The following is a 23,750-nucleotide window of genomic DNA, read 5'->3' on the forward strand; positions in this document are numbered from 1 at the left end:
GCCGCCGTCGAGGACGCGAGCTGAAGAGCCCTTTGAAACCGCAGAAACGGGGGCGCCTGGGTGGCTCAGTCGTTAAGCGTCTGCCTTCGGCTCAGGTCATGATCCCAGGGTCCTGGGATCGAGCCCCGCATCAGGCTCCCTGCTCCGCGGGAAGCCTGCTTCTCCCTCTCACACTCCCCCTGCTTGTGTTCCCTCTCTCGCTGTGTCTCTGTCAAATAAATAAATAAATAAATAATCTTTAAAAAAAAAAAAAAAGAAACCGCAGAAGCGGCGCGAGCAGCTCACGAAGCACGGCGGCCCGGCCAGGCTGCGGGAGTCCCCGCGCGTCCAGGGGAGGAAGGCCCCCACGCGGCTCCAGCGCTCCCGCCGCCTGCGCCTGCACTCGGGGCCCACGGGGCACAGCCCTCCCTGCTGCCGGAGCCGGTCTTCTGCGAGGGCGACCGGGCAGACGGTAGAGGCGAGAGGGTTTCCCGCTCTGCATTTCCAAACCGTGTGGCTGTTACATCTAGAGGCGCCTCCCCACGCTAGGCCCTGGAAGCCCGCGGCTAACCCTCCGGCGGGGCTTCCTCTCCCCTCAGGCTGGTCGGAAGGCTCCGGGCGCCTGCGGTCTACCCCCAGCCCCGGGCGTCGCTCCCTGGCCCTGAGGAGGTGCTGCCGCGACCGCCACCTGCCCTGGCCGTGCGCGCTGTCCTCCTCCAGACCGTGCTCCCACTTTCTCTGGCTTCCGTCAAGGCTGTCTCTCTGCCTTTGGGTTGCTCCGGTCTCAGTGGGACGCAAGCGGATGTACATCCTTTTGGCTCTGGCCCGGCTTGTTCCCGGGGCTCCGGCATCTGTGGTTTGGCGTCTGTCATCAACTGTAGGACGGCTCCAGCCGCCTGTCAGCTCTGTCCTCTCTGGCTGGCACGTTACACCTTTTGAGACCGTCCCTCACTCTCGGAGGCTCCGCTCCTGGCTTCCGTTCCCTTTTTCATTCTTTTTTTTTTGCTTCTCATTTGGGAAGTTTCTTTTGTCCTGGCTTCAGACTGGCGCTGTGCAGCCCGTCGCAGCCCTTCTTCCTTTGTCACAGTGATCCTTTCGATCCTTTCAATAGCGTGTCCCCCTACCCGCACCCCCCACACCGGCTCCCGCACAATGTCCGCTGTTCCTCCCAGAGCCCGTAACGTCGACCACGGTGCTTTCCCCTCCCGCCCGCTAACTCCAGAGGCTGCGCCCTCTGTGCGTCTCGGTCTCATGTTGGCTTTGTTTCTCCAGGCTGTTCTCCTACCCGGCAGCATGTCTTACAAGGTTTGCTGAAAGCTGGACATGATATACCAGGTAACCTGAGCAGGGGCTGAAGTGCCCGAGGACCTCTGGTGTCCGCGCTCCGTCTTCCCCGCCGACTCGGGCTTCTTGAGTGTGGCTCCTCGGGGAGTCTACGCCCCAAAGCTCTTCCATCTGGAACCTGCCACCGTGGCCCTGGAAACCCGCCAGTGTGCGGCTAAGGTGTGGGGCCGTAATTTACTCCCAGGTTTTCAATGGACCTGTCACCTTCACAAATGGGGGACTGAGTGGGAGAAATGCCCTCCCCAGGGGGGACAAGGCCAGACAGGCTTTTCACGGTCTACAGTAAGACTCTGCTACGTAGGGGACACTCCGCCCTGTCCCCTTCCTGCCTTGCAGAGTGGGGGGGGGGGCTCTGGAGCCCCCAAGACGGCAGCACCCAGGTCCCAGCCTCAAGACAGTCCACACTCGTCCTCCAGAATTGGTCAGAATGACTTAATTAGTCCTTCCAGTTGATGGCTCCAGCTCAGCAGATCTCAGCCTGTCTCTCAGATTTCGGGTGACAATTGCTGATCTTCTCGGTTCAACTCCTTTCTGCTGTAGGGCCAGGCGTGCCGACTTCCCAGGCCGACAATGGACGGGGCCCACTGTGCCACCCCCTTCTGGCTAGATGCGGGGATGGTGCCGTGGTCCCGGGTGCTGGAACCACAAGCTAGGAGAAACCCAAGTCCCCAGTGACCCCAAGGAGAGCACTCCGCTGTTCTCCGAACCACTGTGATGGCAGGGCCCATTTGTTACTGCACATTAGCTTACTCTGGCTCACAGCCCGCACAACCCTGACAGCAAAACCCAACAACCCGCTCTCGGCTTCTGGAGGATCTTTGCTGGAGAAAGTCACACAGCAATTTACAATCATCCTTCTAGAAACGGCGTCTCCAGCCTCTACGAGGGCTTCAGCAACATGGGTCAATCTCTCTACTTGCTTTGGAGTGGCTTGTTTTCCCCACCCTCTCTACTCCGTATTCCCAAGGTTTTTCTCCAGGCCAGAGGGCTCTCCCCTGACTTCACTCTGACAGACCAGCACGCTTCCTACTTCATTCAGAACATGGAGCCGAGTGGTGTGTCATGACCAGCCATGTCTGAACGAATCTGTACTGACCAGACCTCCTCCCGCTCCTTCTCCTGTCCCATGGAATGGGATGTCCCTCACCCAGTTCAAGGACACCCTCCTCTCTGCGGAAGAACCTCCTGTGTCCTTTGGGATTTTATTCTGCTGACTCTGTCTCTCTGGAATCTTCCATCTCTTCCTTGCTCCTGGCATGGCCCAGAAACACGGCCACGTTGTTTGTGTCCTGTAAACCACCTGAGAATACTCATCGCCTCATGCCCCCCTCCCTCCCTGCTCGTCCTGGAGGTCCCCGGAGCCCTGCAAATGGTCAGAGCCATGTGTATGCTGTGGTCTGCTGCATCTGACACTGGTGGTCATTCCCTCCGGCTTCAAACTCTTCTCTTTGATTCAGCTCATACCTTTGCCCGTTTTGTGGGCTCTATTCCTCTGACCATACTAGTTCTTGGAGGAGCACAGGTGTCCTCCTTGGCCCAAGCCTACTCAGACAGCTTCCATGAGAACAGTATCTATTCCCACAATCCCAACTAACAGTCCACTCTCTACCCTAACCAGGAGGTACAGAATCTTATCTAACCACACCTAGAATTCTCTACCTGCAAGTATCAGAAGCTCCTCAAATCTCCAACATCTGGGAAGTTTCATAGTAGTAGGTATCATCTTTATAGAATGTAGGCTGAGATGTGCAAGGCGTAACTTTATTTTCCTAAAATAAATCCCGAAATATTCAATCTAATAGAATCTGGTCACAACCTAAAATCATAATTAATATTTCAGATTTAAATTAAATTGCATTCTGGCCTTTACCACTGTTTCCCCACCCCCACCTAAGATCCAGGATGGGGTGGGGGCGCCTGGTGGCACCTGAGGATGAGGAGGCTCCCTCCCCTGCCCACTATCTGCATGGTATCGGCTCTGGGTGCTGAAGTCCCAGGGTCGGTGGTCAGCACCATGGCAGACACTTTCCTGGTCTTCCCCGCATCTGCCCCTTCTGGTGGCACGGGGACTTCTGAGACTGTCCTGCAGGACTCTGAAGCCTGCCGCACCTGTGGGGGGGTTCAGCTGGGGACAACCTGGGGCCTTGGCGTCGTCTGCCCCCACAGCTGTGCTACTGGGGCTTCTGCTCCAGGAGGCAGGAACTCCACACCCACACCTCTCTTCCTTGCTTCTCCTATGCCTCTCCTTTATTTTCCAGAGCAGGCTATGACAGGGTGTCTACAGAGGGATGGTTTGGCTGTGCCGGCCTTCTTTTCTCCTGCTCACACGTACATTCCACCTTGGTTTCTTTAAGACTTGGCTTCTCGAATCTCAACAGCACACAGCTCTTTCAAATCAAGTCTCAGTTTTTAAGACCATCAAATTTGTTTTAATCTATTTAAAAACTCAAAAGCTGAGCACCAAGCTACGTATTTTTTCTTTCCATTAATATTTTAAAATTTCTAGTTTCTTGCACCTCTGACTGCATTTTTGAGCACTTATGAGGTGTGAGGCAATGTACTGTAAATAAAATATTACAGTATCATTACCTCAATCTCATGCTGTAGAAACGACGACACTGAGCTGTCTGAAATGGGTCTCACCAGATGTCATCTGCTGTCCGTCCTGCCTTCTGAACCAGTCTTCCACAGCGGTCAGACAATCTATCACACACATCTCCCTGCCCTGAGCTCATTTTGCTCTGGCTCTGGGATGTGGGTCAAGCACTCCACAGTGGCACGGAAGGCCCTGTGTGATCGAGGCCTTGACCGTTTCTTCAAGGACAGTTCTTGTCGCTCCCTTCCATAACCACACACGACAAAAGTGCCAAATCACTCCTGGTCTGGGACCTACGCACCCAGGGTCTCTGCTCGCCCCTGACCGGAAGCACCCTGGAGCCCCCTCCTCGAGTCTGACCCCCTCCAGGCCACACCTCCCAGGTTTGTTAGGGTCAGTGTTCAGTGCTCCTCAGACACCTGAGGACTAGTAAGACTATAAAGGACAAGTCCGTTTTAAAATGGTCTGTTAATATGTCTCCCACTGAGCAGATGATGAGCTCCTCCAGGGACAGATGTTTAGGTCCCCATGTATTTCCTGTGCCTTAAAAAGCCCCTGCACCAAACCAGTGTTCACGAATGGATGAAGGAGCAAGTTACCAGCATCCCAGGTAATTCTGAGGAAAGCACTGAAGCACGAAACAGAAAACAGAGAATTTATACTCAATTTCTTATTATGAAACATGTGGTTAATTGATATCAAAAGATTATAAACAGGGGAGCCTGGGTGGCTCAGTCGGTTAAGCGTCTGACTCTTGATTTCAGCTCAGGTCGTGATCTCAGGGTCGGGAGATGGAGCCCCTCGTTGGGCTCTGCGCTTGGGATTCTCTCTCCTCTGCCCCGCCCCCGTAAAAAGAAAAAAAAGGTTACAAACAGAAACTTCATGTTAATTAGTAAGAGCGGCAAATAGCTCGACCTGCATCCAACCACCAAACTAACAGAGAACTTCAGATCGGACGATAAGCAGGAGCAGGCTGGGCCAGTAAGAGGCTCCCACCGCCCTAGGGTGACAGAAGGATAGATGAAAACCTACCAGTTTACTTTGAAAAGCTAGCATCGAAGCACTAACAAAATAAGAAACTGAACATTTTTATACTTCTTGAACTACTTACATTGATTTTAAGGGGAAAAACGATTAAAGTACTCTTCATTTATTCTTAAAACTTGCACATGAACTGTCTCTTCTAAGCAATGTGAATCTTACTTTGAAAAACAGACCCAGGTCCTGAGCACCCCTCTTTTCTCTTCAGTGCACTAATTCAGCATTAAAACAAAAACAGAACACACAGCCACAACCCAGCATGTTACATACACATCCTTAAAATGACTTAAAGTACGTATTAAATGAAATTGTGCAATCACATGGATACTTTAAAATGTCCAAGAACCCATTTATTTATTTACTGGTGTTACTTAGCAACCACAAGTATCTTTAGAAGTGTTATGAATCGATGCAGAAAGCCACAGTTCGAGAATAGACCTTGAAGAAGACTGATGACTAATTAAAGAATGTGAGGAAACTTCTCAATCTGATTTTCTTCTAGAATGTAGCATACAGGGATGCCCGGGTGGCTCAGCTGGTTCAGCATCTGCCTTCAGCCCAGCTCGTGATCCCAGCGTCCCGGGATCAAGTCCTGCATCGGGCTCCCTGCTCAGCGGGGAGCCTGCTTCTCCCCCTGCCTGCCGCTCCCCCTGCTTGTGTTCCCTCTGCCTCACAAATAAAAGATCTTAAAAAAAAAAAAGAATCTAGCATACATTCCGTAGTAACCTGACCTGACTGCTAAGAAGGCAAAGTGAGCACATTCCCCTGAAATCAAGCTGCTGCAATGTCATCTGCGTTTATCTAAAGTACGGAACAAATGCATCATCTTAGCCCGAAATTAAAACTTGGAAGTAGTCATTTTTTCTTTATATTGTTTGGAATTAAAAACATATTAAATTGGTCCATTATGAAAATTCTGTTTTCTATGTTGTGTGTTTCAGACCATGTCTGTATCTTAAGGCTATGAAACAATTTTTGTAATTGTAATAAAAAAACAAATTATTGACTTTAACTTAAGAAGATGGTTGCTTGAATGACTAAATATCCAACCAAAACAAAATAAATCCTTCTCTAAATTGTATCCTGCACAAGCCGCTCATTTCTACAGGTTAATGCACTTTGTGTAGTAATGTCACATTTCTCTCTTTCTCTACTTCTCCCGCGCGTGTCTGTGTTTGCAGTAGCGGGAGAGGGTCCGTAATGTCGCTCCGCAACCACACGGTTCTACGCAGCACGGAGTTGGCCATAAGCGTTCCTGCAAGGAAGAGTACTATGTACTCCATGTTTAGTGAGCATCACTACCCACGGCAGAGTCCACACGAATCCTGCTCCGTGGCTCGAAGACATCAATTTGAGTTCTAGGCCTAGCTTCCTGAGTCTGTTCATTAACTTTGAAGTCACTTAATTTGGAATATTAAAAAACAAACAAACAAACAAACAAAAAACCCTATCCTTAATGTCAGCACAGCAACTCATACTTAAAATAAGTCACTATTTATTGAGGGTGTACTGTGTGTAAAATGTAGGGAAAGAGACAGAAAATACATGTATCCATGACAAATTCCCTCTTTTGACTATAATCTCTTTCAGGACAGTGTTTATTTCGAATCCCAAGCAATAATAGATGCAAAAAGCAATTCCAATTAAGTGAGCTCTACTTGTTTAGAAAGCAGCAGACGGAGAAAGGGAAGGAACATGGCTTCACCTGTCTCTTTGCCCAGGGTCCCACAGACCGCTGTCTGGCAGACGTGGAGGGTGGGGAGCCTCGGCACCTGAGCCCACCCAGGGCTGTCTGTGGGGAGCGGGAGGTCCCCCGGCAGGAGCGTCTGCTGCACCAGCACAGTGGTGTGTGGCCACGGACTTGCCAACAGGACGAAACCCTGCTCACCAGACAGACGTCATATTCAACGCTCAAAGAGACTCAGCAATTTTGATCTCACTTCCTCTTAAATCAACTGAAGACAAATACTATTCTATACTCACCTAAAGGCTCTTTCAGGGTGAGGCTTTAAGTATTTAATATGTCTCTCATTGGCTCGCTCAACAAGTGACTCATCTGTTCAATCGGCATTTACCGAACACCTCATGTGTCTGTCTTAACAACCTATAAGCTTGGGCTGAGGTCTACAAGATGAATAAACAATGGTTGTAGCCTTCACTGAAATGAAACAAAAATAAAACAACTGGAGAATAATTACTTGAATGTGTCCCTGTCCTTTCTAAACACAGTGCATGTGGCCTGTGCCCTAGCAGAGTCGTCCAGCCCCCAAGAGGGCACAGGCCCAGGTGGGGGGATGGCACTGAGGCCCCCGAGGAAGGAGACAGGCAAGGATGGTTGGGCCCAGAGGCTGGAGCTCAACAGGAACAAAGGGGTACAGCTGGAAAGTGTGGGATCAATCAAATAAGTAAACACATCAAGGGCAACAGTACCCATGTTTCTCGCTAGAGAGAGAGAAAACTAGAAGAAACCGGAGCAGCAAGTGTGCCTGAACTCCCAGTGTTCAATACACATACATAAAATTAGGCTTAACGGCGTGTGTCTGTGCACGCACGGGTCCATCCATCCGTCTTCCTGTCACACTTCCGTCTCCTTACTCCGTCCCACGCCTGGGCCTGGGTACAGCACATCTCAACAGCTTCGAGCACACCCAGGTCCCTCCTGACTTCCAAATAACATTCTCTGCTGGAAGGAACCCACGGCTGATCCCAGGGCAGGGGCAAAGAAAGTACAAGATGAATCTGGAACATCTTTTGTGGCAGAAAGAAAAAATAATATTTTTATTTTTTATTTTCATTTTTTTAAATTTAAGTTTACTGGGGCGCCTGGGTGGCTCAGTCGTTAAGCGTCTGCCTTCGGCTCAGGTCATGATCCCAGGGTCCTGGGATCGAGCCCCGCATCGGGCTCCCTGCTCTGCGGGAAGCCTGCTTCTCCCTCTCCCGCTCCCCCTGCTTGTGTTCCTGCTCTCGCTGTCTCTCTCTCTGTCTCTGTCAAATAAATAAATAAAATCTTAAAAAAAAAAAAAAAAAATTATATGCAAAACCAATTAAAAAAAAATTTAAATTTAAGTTTACTTTAGTTATAATATACTGTATTATTAGTTTTAGGGGTAGACTGATTAGTTGCATATAACACCCAGTGCTTGTTACATCATGTGCCCTCCTGAATGCCCATCACCCAGTGACCCCATTTCCCACCCACCTCCCCTCCAGCAACCCTCAGTTTGTTTCCTATAGTTAAGGGTCTCTTAGGGGTACCTGGGTGGCTCAGTCTAGGTTAAGCAGCTGCCTTCAGCTCAGGTCAAGATCCCAGGGTTCTGGGATCGAGACCCACATCGGGCTCCTTGCTCAGCAGTGAGCCTGCTTCTCCCCTGCCGCTCCCCCTGCTTGTGCTCTCTCTGTGTGTCAAATAAATAAATAAAATCTTTAAAAAAAAAAGCCTCTTATGATTTCTCTCTGATTTCATCTTGTTTTATTTTTCCTTCCCTTCCCCTATGATTCTGTTTTGTTTCTAAATTCCACATAAGAGTGAGATCTTATGATAACTGTCCTTCTCTACTTTACTTATTTTGTTTAGCATAATACCCTCTAGTTCCATCCACGTCATTGCAAATGGGGAGATTTCATTTTTTGATGGCTGCATAATATTCCATTGTATATATGAACCACAACTTCTTTATCCATTCATCTGTCACTGGACATCTTGGCTCTTTCCATAGTTTGGCTATTGTGGACTTTGCTGCTATGAACATCGGGGTGCATGTACCGCTTTGATCACTACATTCGTATCTTTGGGGTAAATACCCAGTAGTGTAATTGCTGGGTCGTAGTGTAGCTCTATTTTCAATTTTTTGAGGCACCTCCATACTGCTTTCCAGAGTGGCTGCACCAGCTTGCATTCCCACCAACAGTGTAGGAGGGTTCCCGTTTCTCCGCATCCCCGCCAACATCTGTCGTTTCCTGACTTGTTCATTTTAGCCATTCTGACTGGTGTGAGGTGGTATCTCATTGAGGTTTTGATTTGGATTTCCCTGATGCCGAGTGATGTTGAGCACTTTTTCATGTGTCTGTTGGCCATTTGGATGTCTTCTTTGGAAAAATGTCTGTTCATGTCTTCTGCCCATTTCTTGACTGGATTATTTGTTCCCTGGGTGTTGAGTTTGATCTGTTCTTTATAGATTTTGGATACTAGCCCTTTATCTGATATGTCATTTGCAAATATCTTCTCCCATTCTGCCAATTGTCTTTTGGTTTTGTTGACTGTTTCCTTTGCTGTGCAAAAGCTTTTTAGCTTGATGAAGTCCCAATAATCCATTTTTTTTACTTTGTTTCTCTTGCCTTTGGAGATGTGTCTAGCAAGAAATTGCTGTGGCCAAGGTTGAGGTTGTTATTGGCTGTGTTCTCCTCTAGGATTTTGATGGATTCCTGTCTCACACTTAGGTCTTTCATCCATTTTGAGTTTATCTTTGTGTTTGGTGTAAGAAAAAGGTCCAGTTTCATTCTTCTGCATGTGGCTGTCCAATTTTCCCAACAACATTTACAATACTTCTAAATGATGGCTTTATGATAATGGGACACAGACACTGGGCTGAATGCACTCCCACAGGCCAAAGGGACAGCATAACCATCAATCAAGGACAGTAACAGACAGATGATGACGCCAGGGGCAAAGAGAAAACCACCAGTCACAGGGAAGACAGTGTAGGAAGAGCTAAGTGTAGTATCTGGAGTACGGCAAGTGCTCAGTAAGTGCGCCCTCCATCTTGCAGCGCCCCCACCCCATCCGCACACTGCCAGAGCACTTCAACCACCCAGGACAGCATCTCAGTCTCCAGTGAGCCCACGTCCCCTACAAAGACACCACATAACTTTCAGGCAAATCATCTTGATATCCTTCTTCGCTCCTAATTAAACTGCCCAACATCGATTATGTCTGAGGAACCTGGACTGCAGCAAGAGAACAAGACACAGCTTCTGCCTCCAGGAAGTTTACAATGTGTGGAAGAGGCAGACACGTAAACAAACAGTTACCCCAGGTTTACTCCTTTGTTCAACCAGTTTGCTAAGCATGTGCATCGGGCAGGGCACCCGAAATAACAGACATGAACAATCTCTGTGGTAAAGCAGCTTACCTGTTAGTGGAGGAGGCAGACAGACTAGTCACACAATGATCTCATTACGTCTCTCCTCAGAGCTCAGGGTTAATGCAGGGAGCTCTGATGCTGCCCAAGGCTAAGCAAGCGGGGGCCACTGAAGCTTGGTGAGCACAGAATCAGAGGTGAGCCTCTGGGCTAAGCACCAAGCAGGTGGAGGGCAGGCGGTACGTAGCCCACAAGGAACGCCTGCAAAAGGTCTGGGCCTCCTGGCTACAGTGGAGGTGCCGGTGTTTGTCCTGCAAGAAATGGGGACCCCTGGAACCCTCCTACACTGTTGGTGGGAATGCAAGCTGGTGCAGCCACTCTGCAAAACAGCATGGAGGTGCCTCAAAAGGTTGAAAATAGAGCTACCATACGATCCAGCAATTACACGACTGGGTATTTACCCCCAAAATACAAATGTAGTGATCTGAAGGGGCACATGCACCCCAATGTTTATAGCAGCAATGTCCACAATAGCCAAACTATGGATAAAGAAGATGTGGTATATATACACAATGGAATATTATGCAGCCATCAAAAGGAATGAAATCTTGCCATTTGCAATGACGTGGATGGAACTAGAGGGTATTACGCTAAGCAAAATAAGTCAATCAGAGAAAGACAATTATCATATGATCTCACTGATATGAGGAATTTGAAAAACAAGACAGAGGACCATAGGGAAAGGGAGGGAAAAATGAAATAAGACGAAACCAGAGAGGGAGACAAACCATAAGGGACTCAATCTCAGGAAACAAACTGAGGGTTGCTGGAGTGGAGGGGGGTGGGAGGATGGGGTAAGTGGGTGATGGACACTGGGGAGGGTATGTGCTATGGTGAGCGCTGTGAATTGTGTAGGACTGATGAATCACAGACCCGTACCTCTGAAACCAATAATACATTATATATTAATAAAAAGAAAAAAGAAAAAGAAACGGGGACCCCTGGAATGGCTTTGGGCAGGAAACTAACCTCAAGCAATCTGCACTCTGTAAGCATGTGTGTGGCTGGGTGTGATGCCCAGAGAACAGGACTGCAGCTGCCTGAGCTGTGCGGGTGAGGGGGATGGCAGCAGTGCTTGGACGGGGGTGCCATCCCAGAAGTATGGGAAACCCTGATGGGCGGAGGGGTGCCCCAGATGAGAGCGGGTGCTGGTAACCATGGGGGGATAGGGGAGGCCAGCCGCATGGGAGGGGATGGGGAGGCTGGAGGGTGCAGGTGCAAGGGAAGATGACGATGAGAGCCTGGCGCTCCAGCCACCAGCCCACAGGTGCACCATCCTCTCACACAGACATCTTCAAATCACCTGAGTTTCTACGACCCTGTCTCCTGCCAGAGGAGCCCACCACGGAAACAGTGATTCGCAGCTTAGGCAGTAATTGTATTTTCAACGTAATACCCACACTGCAGTGCATCTGTATAAAATAGATCATTTTAAATCCCTAAATTACCAGGATGAAAACTTTTACAAACTTTGCATTCCAAACAATTCTTCTCTGTTTTGAAAGTAAAAATTTTTGTGAACTAGATGTGCTTCAAAAAATAAGATTCATAATCAGAAAGTAATGTTATAGTTCTGTCTATAATAATGTCTTGGTTGTTTAAAAATTTAGAAGTTTTAATGGAGTAAAAAAGCCAATTAACACAGGTGCCCAGGGTAACACGAAGCCCCTGGGCGGCACCGTCAGCACCTCGGGGTCACTGTGGGTCTGTCTGTCATTTACCAGCGTGCCCTCCTTCTTCAGGAATGAGAATAACACAAGACAGTGCTCTTCTGAAGGGTCCTCTCAACCTCGGCCTCATTTCAGCACAAATTCAAATCAACCAACCAGACAGCTCACTCGGCCAGCCCACTGCACTAACTAGCCCAGCCTCAGTTATTAACTAACCTGCACCAGGACTAAGCTCACACAGTCACTAGGATGGGGGTGTTTACAATACGTGAAACACCCAGCAGGCCCCGTGCAGCCCTGTCACCCGTGACCTCACGACCTCCACCCTTCTGAGCCACCCCCCCCAACCCCCTGGCCTGGTGCAGCACTCCTCCCACCAGGATTTAAAAACATCAAACAGTAAGTATTTCACCTAATCTTTGCTAAAGCTTTGCCACTGGAAGCTCTGTTCATGGAGGAAGGAACTAATTAACCTCTAACCAGTATGTTTTGGGCTCACTCAAAACTTTTCCTATTGCCTCTAGAAAACACTACGAAGAAATACCCTGGCATGCTGATTTCAATTTATACTGAAGCTAAAAAAAAAAAAAAGAAAGAAAGAAAAGGAATGTCTGATGTGTAACTTATCCCACAGAAGTTTGTGTGTCCTGTGTTCAAAAGTGTCATTCTGACTCAAGGCCTCAAAAAAGTTTTGATTTTGATGGTATTACACAATTTAAAAAGAAGCCTCAGAGATGCTTGCTGCGGATGACTGGCCCTCAGAAAGAAATCCCAGGCGATCAACAGTTCATCACAGTGGGAAAGCTCACACACACACACACACACACACACACGATATATTTTAAAGTTTTACAAAAGGTAATTATTAGCTGACACCGCTAATTACATAGGAGAAAAGAAAGCCATTTAATTTCATGTTAAATTTATCATACACATGTTTTAGTTAATGCAGTTTCAAAAAAGAAACTGTGGTACAGTTGCTACTCCAACGACAAATCAAATTTTTAAAAAACGGTAGCATTCAGAATATATTTTCAGATGTATGAGAAGACAATTAAGTTGAAACCAGATGTTTTAAGATTTGTTTCCAAGCAATATTTTTAAAAAACTGTCGCTTAGAAAAAATTAACTATGGAGGGGAAAAGAAACGACCAGCTCCTTAGTAGAACTATCTAATCACCCAGCACACGTGCTGGGCGCTGGGCCAGAGGTGTGACACGGTCACGGCAGCCAGCCTGGGGCCGCTCTCCGGGGGCCGGCTCGGGGCCCGGGCAGCAAGCTGGAGGCGCCCTGCACAAGGACCCAGCGGGCCTCCCAACCCACCCAGACCGCAGCCCCCAGGACAAGCACCCCGCACGGCCTGCCGAGTGCTGGCCAGTCCATGTCCCCACCGAGGACCAGCTTCTCTCTCTAACGAGGAGGAGCCACGTGGGGGCCGAACGCGCTGCACAGTAGGCCTTCCCAGGACACAGTAAGGAGACCACGTGGCCTCCCCTTCTAGCTGGCCTGGCTTGGAATTTACCCCCAGGAAAGTCTGCTTCCGAACCCACAGCATGCACACAACCTGTTCCTGACCCCGAGGAGGCCCCCGTGTGCACCGCTGCACCGCGGGTCTGTACCACTCAGACCCACCACAGCCCTCTTGGGAAGAAGACACTGACTCTGGGAATCTCAAAACAACAGGAAAACCTCATTGCCCCCCTTCCCAGTCTCCACGCATACCATCGTCACCCACACTCCACCTTCCTTCGATTCCTGTCCCAAGTTTTAAAACCAGTCTTACTCCTTACTCTCGGTTCTACTAGATATTCCAGATCCCATTTCTCACCTGTCCAAAATGGCTTCCACCAAAAAAGGCTTCAGGATAATCTGATGATGGTAAGTACTCAGTTTTGTGAGCTCATACAAAGTAAGATGGAAACATTGGGATCAACTTCCACAAATTTCTAACAGTTTTTATAGGCTCGGAGTAAGGAAACAAGGATTTCAAAAAACAAAGACAATTATGAAAATATCTGCTTCTTGAATAAACTATACTTTCATTTTTTAAGATTTATTTACTTATTCAGAGAGAGAGGGAGCGGGCACGAGGTGGGGGAGCTGAGGGAGGAGAGAGAGAATCCTAAGCAGACTCCCTGCTGAGCGTGGAACCCGGCTCGGGGCTCGATCCCAGGACTCTGAGATCACAACCTGAGCCGAAATCAAGGGTCAGACGCTGAACCAACTGAGCCACCCAGGCGCCCCTGTACTTCTTTGTTAAGACTTTGGTTATAAAGAATTTAACTATATGGCTCAGAAATGATAAAATACTATTGAGTAGTTTTCGACAAATGATTAGTAAGCCCTCCTCATTCAGAACTTTATGTAAAACTGAGTCTTTTTAGTGATACAAAGTATTTAAATAATAAATACGCTCGTGTTCCTATTTAGAACACCTGCTTTATAATCAAATTCATACTTAAAAGGAACTTAGGGACTAAATCCAGGTTTTCTGGTGTAGATATTTGCTGCATACTCTGATAGAGCATTATGTCCCAGATGTTATCATTAGGATTGCTTTCTAACCATTTAGCATTTTGCCTCTTTATTGCTTTCCTGAAATTATAAGTTTATTTACATTCACACTGCTGATGAAGAAACCCAACTTTTCACCGTGAGCAGCTGTAATACTCAAGTGTGCGGTCACACAGGCGCAGCAAAGGCGGGCTGTGCGGGGCCATAAGCCCTAGAACCACCCTGGGTCCCGTCCACACGCCGCTGAACCACGTTATCGTAGGCGGGTTTCTCTCGTTGATCTTTTCCTGATGAGGCTTTTAAACACTATGATTTGTTAATATTAATAACAGTTATCCAGACACAGCATTGCTGAAGTCTCGTTATCTACAGTTGCTGTATTCCACAGCACGCAACACTTGCACGAGGCACACGACCACATTTCTAAACAGGTATTTAAACCCAAAGATATTTTATTACTCAAGAAGACAACTATTAGAAAAATTAAGGGGTGCTATGATTGCACACAAGAAACCACAAGAAAATAGAGAAGGAAGTTATTCTATGGTAACATCTTAATATAAGTCAATACAACTTTTAAAATATTAATAAACTGCCCTTTTTAAAATAAGAAAGCTATTCTCCAACACAGCCTTGATATTTCAACCTACAAAGTACAGCACAGATGATTCTATTTTGTTCTGTTATCTGAAAATGCCTTTACAACAATTCAGAGAACAAGAAGTAGCTCTAATTCACATAATGGCACATATCACCTGTCTGTCAGTGAGACATCTGAAAGCATCTTTTTATTAGAAACACAAATCAATATGCCCAAGGGATTACAATAACTGCCTGAAGCAATCTGTATTACCATTTCATCCCTGACGCTCTTGCTCGGAGCAACTTATTATTATGAATGGCATGAAAATGGCAGCCTGTCACAATTGATTTTTCTTAACCTCCTGTAAGAATTTTCCCTCTTAAATGTAATCAAGTATCATCTTATTAAATATATCTCAAGCTAGGTTTTATAAAACAGTCCATTGCTCAAGTTGTATTCCTTATAATTTAAACTTTCACCAAATATTATTATAAAAGTAACTGCTTAGTAATAAAAATTTTTGGTTTGTTCGAAGTTTTAAGATAACAATTTCAGACTGGGTAGACCCCATGTCCCTGCCTTGCGCCTGCTGGAACCCTGGAGGCACGCATTTTCGTCCTGAAAAAGAGCCTCGAGAACTGGTCTCTATCTCAGAACTCTCCTCCATCGAACAACATCATAGAATTTGGTATTAATCGACACAACTGGATAAAACGTGCTACATTTTAAAGAGTATTCTGATAAGCCCTTGTAATAAGCTTAAAGCTGTATATTCTGATTCTATAAAATGATCAACTCAGATTCCAAGGACCACTCTGAAAGGGTGAATTAACATGGGACACCTGTCAGTGATGAATCTGGTTGCAGCTTAGTTAACCTGCCCACAAATTCTCTTTACATCTCACATTGTCCTGGCCACTAAGGAGGCGGTGGCTCTCGGTTATCAGTGTGTGTCCCAGCCCTCAGGGTTGGCTGCACCCCCAGTTTCCAATTCAGGAGGTCTAGGAGAGACACCCCGGGGCAGTCTCCGTGCAGGCAGAGGTAACGCTGATGTCGCCAGCCCGGGGCCACTCAGCTGGGCCACGAGACAAGGCCGTGGGGACAGAGAGGTGCCGCAGAGTGAGACAGGCGGCTGAGGCAGCAGCTAGAGAAACCGCCCTCATCTCTGTTTTTTAAAATGCATGCCTGGGGTAGAGGGTAGGCATCCGTGGCCACAGCAGAAGATGAGGCAAGTGATCATATTTTTCTCCTCACTTTTCTGTTGGATGTTTTCTTTCTGATAAGCAGCTAGAGAAGAACAAAACAGACAAAATGAAGACAAAAGGAGAAATGCCCAAATTAAGGCTTGGGAAATGAGATGGGCAGAATGACAAGTTTAAGAACAGGTTTTATGAAGCAACTAGCAGAACTGGTTAAATGGCGAACATCCCTCTACTCAGCTCTGGGAGGGTATTCTGAAAGGTGCACATGCTGGTGCACGAGCACCTCCAGCCTCCACGGGGAAGTCACACTCACATCCCCTGACCCGTGGGGACGGCTGGTGCTTTTCCCAGGCAGAGACAGGACTCTGTGCGACAGCCCTCACCAGCGGCTCCACCACGGGGGACAGGGCCCTACGAGCGGGCCGTGATGTCGAGTAACGCCACCTGTGTGCACCTGCGACTGTGGAAGTTCCCCGACTCGCCTGCCCCATCACCTGTCACTCTGGACCAGCCATTTCTCTGCCCATGTCTCTGCTTCTGCTCTGAGGCTCTTGAACATCGGCCTGAGAAAGCCACATGCTCCTTACTGGCTCCATTACTAACTTAAGAATCCCAACAGCTGTTGGGTCCTTCCATCGCTCAAGAACTGATGAGGCCGAATTGTTCGGCGAATCCTCTCCCACTCCGGCCGTGCTGTGCGTCCCTCTCCCCACCTGAATGACTGTTACCACTGGTTCTCCCCCACCAGTCAGCACTGCTCTCTTCCCGCAGAGCCTCCATCCCAGAAGCTCACAGATGTTTCACCAGTGAGCATGTCCCTCCTCCACACGCTACGGGAAGGCAGGGAATCAATGCACTACGGAGCGAGAGCGAGGACACACCGGCTGACGGACTGAGGACCGTCCACGTGTGTCCAGAGCCATGGAGCCACACCCTACTGCACACAGCAGCTCTTCCCCCGGTGACCCCGGTGATCTGAAGTGACTGCGGGATGACCGTGGAACTCATTCTTCCATAGACTGCAGCTTCTCCTTTATAAACTAGGGCCCTCTCCTTCTTTTATGGAAAGCATGAATAATTTTATAATTTTCTCACCAGAAACAAACAAGATCAATAAAACCCTCTGCCCTCATCCCTGCTGCTGTCCTGATGCTTCGGGCTCCCTCCCAACCCTCGGCCCCACTGTCCTTCCCCTCATCCCCGACCTTCCATCTCCTTTTGCATCTGATTGCCCTGGAACAAATCAAAGACAATGATTCTCCTGTTGCTAAATCCACTCGTGTCTTTTCATTTTTCTCCCTAACGACCTCCAAAGCGCCAGCAGGCTGCGGACCTCCACCCAACGCTACAAGTGCCTTCCTCCTTCAGCCTTCCTTCCTGGGCCCTCTTCCGCCGCTTCAGCCCTTCGCTGCCAGCACTATGAGGTTCGACGAGGTTCCTGTCTCGTTCTGGCTCTTACTGTACATAAAAGGCCTGGGAGCTCTCATCTATGACCACGCTGGGGTAGCCAGTGGTCTTAAGTCATTAAATATCCCCCCTTTCCCTCCTTCTGCACTGGGGGTTGGCCTTACCCCCATGGCCCACTCACCTTCTGTGAGGCCATTCCTTGCTCTGGCCAAGGAAAGGTGAGCTGAGCCACTCGGTATGTAACCCGCCCCGTCTGTGTCTTCGTACCCAGTGGTCCTGGAGGGCTCCCCGAGGGACCGTGAGGAGCAGAGCACCTGCCAACGTGTCAGACCTGTACTGAGGAGGAAAGCAGTCTTTGCTGTAGTGAGCCACTGCGGTTTTCCAGGCCGTGCATGGCACAGCATGACTCGGAGACAGGACTCTTTCATAAGTACGTATTTCCAGCCCCAATTACTCTGCTGTCGTGAGCACCACAGCGAAATCTCACTGGAGCACCGTGTCTGTCACCGCCCTACACACACGCAGAACGGAGCCTGAGGAACAGTGCGCTTCCCCCTAAAGAAGAGAAGCTCAGGGAAATGGTCTGACTGCCCTCTGAGATGTTTCCTTTGCGTTTCGGGTGGCCTTCCATGAAGTCCAAATGTTGGCTGGTTTAGTAAGCCACTGCAAGAACACGGAGAGGTCGTCTTTACATGATGTCTTCCTTTCTCTCTTTAGGGATCTGAGTATCACATAATCTTTTCATTCAACACGTATCAGTACTTCCCCTAGATAAATTACATCTGTCACTTTTTGCCCCCTGTAGCATGCACATGTTTCCTGAGTTTTTTTCTTATAAATCTGGCATTTGACACTTAGAAATATTTAATAACGTATGCAAATGTAGAGATTTTATTCTTCTCCTAGGAGCATTCCTTAATTTACACAAGCGTCTCCTCAAGCTGGCGCCCTCTGACCCGCAGTGCTTCCACGGAGAAGCACCACGCTGACACCGCGGCCTCCTGCACCACCACGGCCCCGCTCCAAAACCAGATGCCACCACTTCCTGCGAGGGTGGTCATGCAGGTTCACGACGTCACGTACCAAGCGCTTCGAACAGCACATGCCACGTGTCGGCGCTCTGCCTGGGCCTCAGCTATCACAGACACAGAGACTTCCGCCTGGGGCTGATGGAGCACCAGGAAGGTGCCAGCCATGGAGGAGCACGTCTGCTCCGCCTGGGAGGCTGACGGGCGGCACAGCAGGGTTCTGAATCCAGTTCTGCAAAAAGTCAAAGATACCCTTCCAGTCACAGGTATGCTGTGTTACCACCAAGGACATTTAGAAGTTTTGTTTTGTTTTAAAGGAGGGAGAGAGGAAGAGGAGGAGGGGGAGCGGAAGGAGGACTGCTGATATGGGCATGGAGCAGGTCTCCAGGCCACCCGGCGGGACAGCGTGGGGCGGGTGCCCCACAGCTAGGTGTACCCTGAGTACTTCTGGGCACTCACTCACAGGCGCACGTCACTGTACAGGAGGACAGGGACGGTAACACGTACTGGGCGGTAAGACAGAACTCAGCCATTTGCCCAGGGTCACAGAGCTGGCTAGTGGCAACGCCCAGACTCTGACCGGGCAGCAAAGCCCCAGGCCAGAGTTCTTCACCTCCGGTACACACCTGGGAAAGGTCACCCAGCTGCCTCTGTGTCCACGCCCAAGGGGAAGAGCATGGAGCCAAAACCAAAGGTGTCTGCAGAGTGGTGAGGTGCGGACAGACAACGGGAGGGAACAGAAAAGAAGCCACCCCGAGGAGTAAGCTGGGAGGAAACAGGAGTTGTGTTACATGACAGGACAACTTCTCAGATTTTAAAGCTTACTATTTAAAATAAAATTGACCCTCAAAGTCATCCTAAAAGTAAAATGATTAGAAATGATTAAGAAACAAAACATACCCTAGAACTCGTATATGCATAGGTAGAACATTCTAGTTTTGCTTACTAAAGAAAAAAAAATATCGCTATACTTCACAGAAAACATACACAAATATGCATGTAATTCTGTCAATTTGTTTAACAATTTATTTTTAAATAGATTTACCTCTACTGAAAAAATAATGACTTGAGGTATATTCAATTTCCTCAAATGAGCGCAAGGTTTGTAATAGACATCAACAGGGATAATTTTCCATGTTATCACAATCAGAATTTAAACTAATACAAATGTGTCACACATAGACATTTGGAGTCCTAATGAACACTACTTCATCGAGCTCCCTGGGATGACCCGTGTGGCCTGGCGGGGGCAGGGACACTCGCCAGCCAGCAAACGTGTCAGAACCACTCGGAAGCACTGCAAATGGGCACGGACATTCAAAGGGTAAGGGACGCTTTCCTAATGTTGGAAGGGTTAATTATTTTTTAAAATAATATTTAGCTGAAAAAATGGAATATATCTTGTCCTTAAAAATATCTTTTCAAAGAATTATTTCATTTCTATTGCTTTGCAATAAAACTTCCTACAGAAGACAACCTTTTCTATTAATTACTCACAAAGCAAGGTATGAATCCACGAGAGTGCTTTTTTTGTTCTACTCAGATACACCTCAGATTATATTTCAAGTAAAAAGGAGTAAAATGCACAGTTAAAAAGAGCTTCTCATAAAGTGGACATCAGCACATTCTGTGACTTGACCATACAAAATGTATTAACCAAATAATAGCAAGCAAGAATTCAAACTAACTTTTTTTGTCCCTATGTAACTCGCATACACACGGTGCCTACCTAAACAACAATTTCAGGAGTACAACAGAAATATGATCAAGTTAGGAATATAATCAAGCAGTCTTTAAAACTAAAACCTCTTTTCAACATGCTTATTTGAAATGAAAGTAACTTAAATGAGTTCAACAATGTCGCACTATCAAATACTATAACATATTAATGTAGATTCTATTTTAAAAATGAGCCATCAACATAAAAAAAAGAATGCAAACTGTAAAATAAACTGAAAAGAAGAGACCACAACTAACCATCAATTTATGGGCAAATTGTATATCCAACAAAGAAAACTTAAGAGACACAAACTTTGATTAACCAAGAAAAGATACTTTTGGAAGTTCTTCAGTATGAGCATGCTGTTACATAAATACAGAGAATTCACATCCGAAAACACCAACATTTTTGAAAGTCTGTTTTTAGGTTATTTATATTAAGCTAAAATGAACAAGCTCTTCAGGACTGCATGTACTTTCTTACTGAAAGGGAAAATCAAGTCATTAAAGCAGCTGCTCCTTAATCTAGCCTACCTTATTTTTTGGATTGGATGTGTTCATTACACTTCGAGTCTCTTTTCCAGTATAAATGACAACACCTATTACAGTACCTGCAAAAACACGAAAGTGGTCCTTACAGAGATGCCTCAAAGGGTAAGCACAGAGAGAACACTTTCTAATCAATTGTCTTGATGGAAAATATTATTCACTACTTAATTTTATATAAATTTATCTAACAGCACATTTGATTGCCTAGGTCAAGAAAGTCTAATCTCAACTTTCAAAATAAACTTTGAGGAACTCAACTTATTTCTTAAGCTATACAAATTTACCTCCATACAACATTAGAAAATGTACTGATAGTCTTTTCACTGTCAAGAGAAAGGGTGACATCGCTCGTCGGTTCACGTGTGCAAACACCACAGCTAAGTGAAGAGGGGCTGTGTTCTCAAGTGGTCAGATGCATCATGGGACCTTCCCACCACGACCGCACCAGCTGAACCACTTGCCCTGAGCGAGACACTCGGGTACTACTGGGCGTAAGAGGCTCTGCTTACATCTGAGCACATACACAATTAAAACAGTAAGAGACAATTACATGAGTAACATTCGATGTTGGACTTAGATGTTATTAGCCTTTTTTACTCATGTCTCCTAAAAGTTTGGTTTTCTAAGTGTGTATGTCTATCAAACTTAAGGCAAAAGAATACTAAAATACCCCTAGAACAACCCTTGGATTACAAAGGCTCAGAGGCACTCACCTCTGTAATGTTAAATTAAAAACCACAGAAGTCTGTTTCTTAACTGCAGCTACGCATAATTTATATTCCCAGTTTTTGTAAATTCTGAGGATGAGAAATGATTAAAGAAAGAAAATCACGTCCATAAATACTGAGACCAACACCACTGCAGAATTCACTATAATAATTATACAAAAACTCTTTGATGTCACATTAATGTAATGTGTGAAATTTAGTGCGTCGTAAGTCAGGACCCATGGAATAAATGTGATCCTAGCGATCTCTTGGATTTATATGAACAGATAGCTGCAAATCATACGCATTAGATAATGGACGGTTTCCTCCATGGAATGTTCAGGAAGACAGGGAGGTGCTAGAGGGCTGCTCAGCAGTCACATCTGCAGAGGTTACACACGTTTCTTTCAAAATAAGCACTTCCTTTCTTCCCCCCGTTTTAATTGTGAGCCGCTTGCAGAGCTGTGCGGTTGAATTTCCTGAGCCCCCTGAAAGCAGAGCAGCCCCTCCAGCACAGAGGGCAGCCCAAACTGCACAGATGCGACCTTGGTAGGGCAGTGCCCAGCAGAGCTGCAGAGGGCAGGTCTGCACTTAGTGCTCAGGAAAGCACGGACTACGTAATGACCCGGTGCCATAGAGGACCCCACCCCAAACACACACAGCTCTTGTGTCAGTCAAACAGTACATTCAATCTGACTGCGTCAGTAGTTTCTTCCTATTTTGCCAATTAAACTTAAACAAAATACAGGAGTGTCTCATGTGAAATAAGCTCACTAATGTTAAAAAAGTACAAAAACAGAAGACAAACTGCAAAATTATTTTTAATATTAGCAGAACAAAGAGTCTCAGAAAAGACTTAAAATTTAATCAGGCTAGAAAACACTGTCCTAAAATCTGGACAAACTATTAGTAATGTTGATTCTAGGCTGGTATTGCAGTTACAAGTATCCAAAATGCAATCTGAGAAACGACAAGACTAAGAAAACGTAATGCATTCAGATACACATAGATAGCATATATAATCAGTATTGCAGGTTAAATATACTGTACGTAAAGAGTATTTAACAGAATTCCTCCCGTGGTTTTCCTTGTATAATCTACTGAAGTCTGGTGAAGGCTCTCCTATGTATTAGCTCATCCCATTCTCACTAAAAAGGAATTAGAATAATGCATTTTTTTCCGAGTCTGTCATGCTTTCTAACTACTAAAATTAGTGAAGTCAGTATGGAGTATTTGCAGTATTCTCCATTCTTTTTGACAAAGGGCACCTCCTTACGGACTAGTACAGGCTGAAACGCTGACCAAACCCTGTATGTATGACAAATCTACCTATATATACACATATCATATATATACATACGGCAAAGGGGTTACCCTGTTCATTTTGGAAACAAGACCTGAGAGGGAACACAACAGAGCACATTCATCAGAAAGTCTGACAGAGAGAACGTGTCAGAGACAGAGAGACACACGGACAGACCTCGAGAACGCTCAACCAACCGAAGTATTTCCTGTCACTTAGGCACCTGCTGGCTCCCGTGCAGAACTGCTTTCCTCGTGCCAGTCTCAACAAAACCCCGAGCATGGGCGGCCCACCCACTGCAGAGTTTTCGTGTGCCTGCAACAGATGGGGAGCGCAAAGACGGCCAGCAAAGACTACGGATTTGCCTCAGGAAAGCAACACGGAGAGACCGAGCCAGGGCACAGGCGGGCACTGCGACCTGCACCAGGTGTGGGTCCCGCCCAGCGAGTGTGCCATGCGTCCAGGGACGGCAGGGCGGCTGCACCCACTTCCCAGCGGCCAGGACTGCCCAGCCCTGAGACCCGAGGTGCAAGCAGCAGCAGGGTGCAGCGCCGCTGTGTCCTCCGCGGCCCCCACTGCCCTCCTGCACCACAGCTCGCGGGTCGCGTCCCTCAGGGGACTGCAGTGGGGCAGCTTCTCCTGCTTTCCCAAGGCCCATCGGGCAACCGCTCTGCCGCTGGAGCCTCACACACCATGCCCACTAAAGGGACAGTGGGGTTTTAAGTTTCTGATCTGGCACAAGGACTAGTCTCATAAAGTACATGCCAAAAATTACCAAGAGAAATGAAACCACACAAAAACCAAAAAGAATATATACGTCCCAATTTTTTCAACATAAATCATCAAACTGCTATAAAAGTGTCCAAGTATTTACTCTCATTTTCTGTATTTAACACAATCAGTACCAGCCCTGGACCCCTGTCTACGCACAGGCCCCCCTCTAGAGGGAGGGGTCACCCTGGACCACCGT

The 23,750-nt window shown here is 47.2% G+C and overlaps 1 protein-coding gene across 5 annotated transcripts in view; it reads right to left on the reverse strand.

Moving 5' to 3' along the window:
- ATP9B (ATPase phospholipid transporting 9B (putative)) overlaps positions 1 to 23,750 on the reverse strand; it is a 248,846-nt gene that overhangs the window by 104,917 nt on the left and 120,179 nt on the right. For all 5 annotated transcript variants that reach the window (XM_032422694.1, XM_032422696.1, XM_032422693.1 and 2 more), the window contains one exon: positions 20,756 to 20,832. In XM_032422694.1, the coding sequence (XP_032278585.1) occupies positions 20,756 to 20,832 (77 nt within the window). The remainder of the gene's footprint in view (positions 1 to 20,755; positions 20,833 to 23,750) is intronic.

Source organism: Phoca vitulina, unplaced genomic scaffold, assembly GCF_004348235.1.
Source record: "Phoca vitulina isolate PV1807 unplaced genomic scaffold, GSC_HSeal_1.0 scaffold27, whole genome shotgun sequence".
In the NCBI taxonomy this organism is placed as follows: domain Eukaryota; kingdom Metazoa; phylum Chordata; class Mammalia; order Carnivora; family Phocidae; genus Phoca; species Phoca vitulina.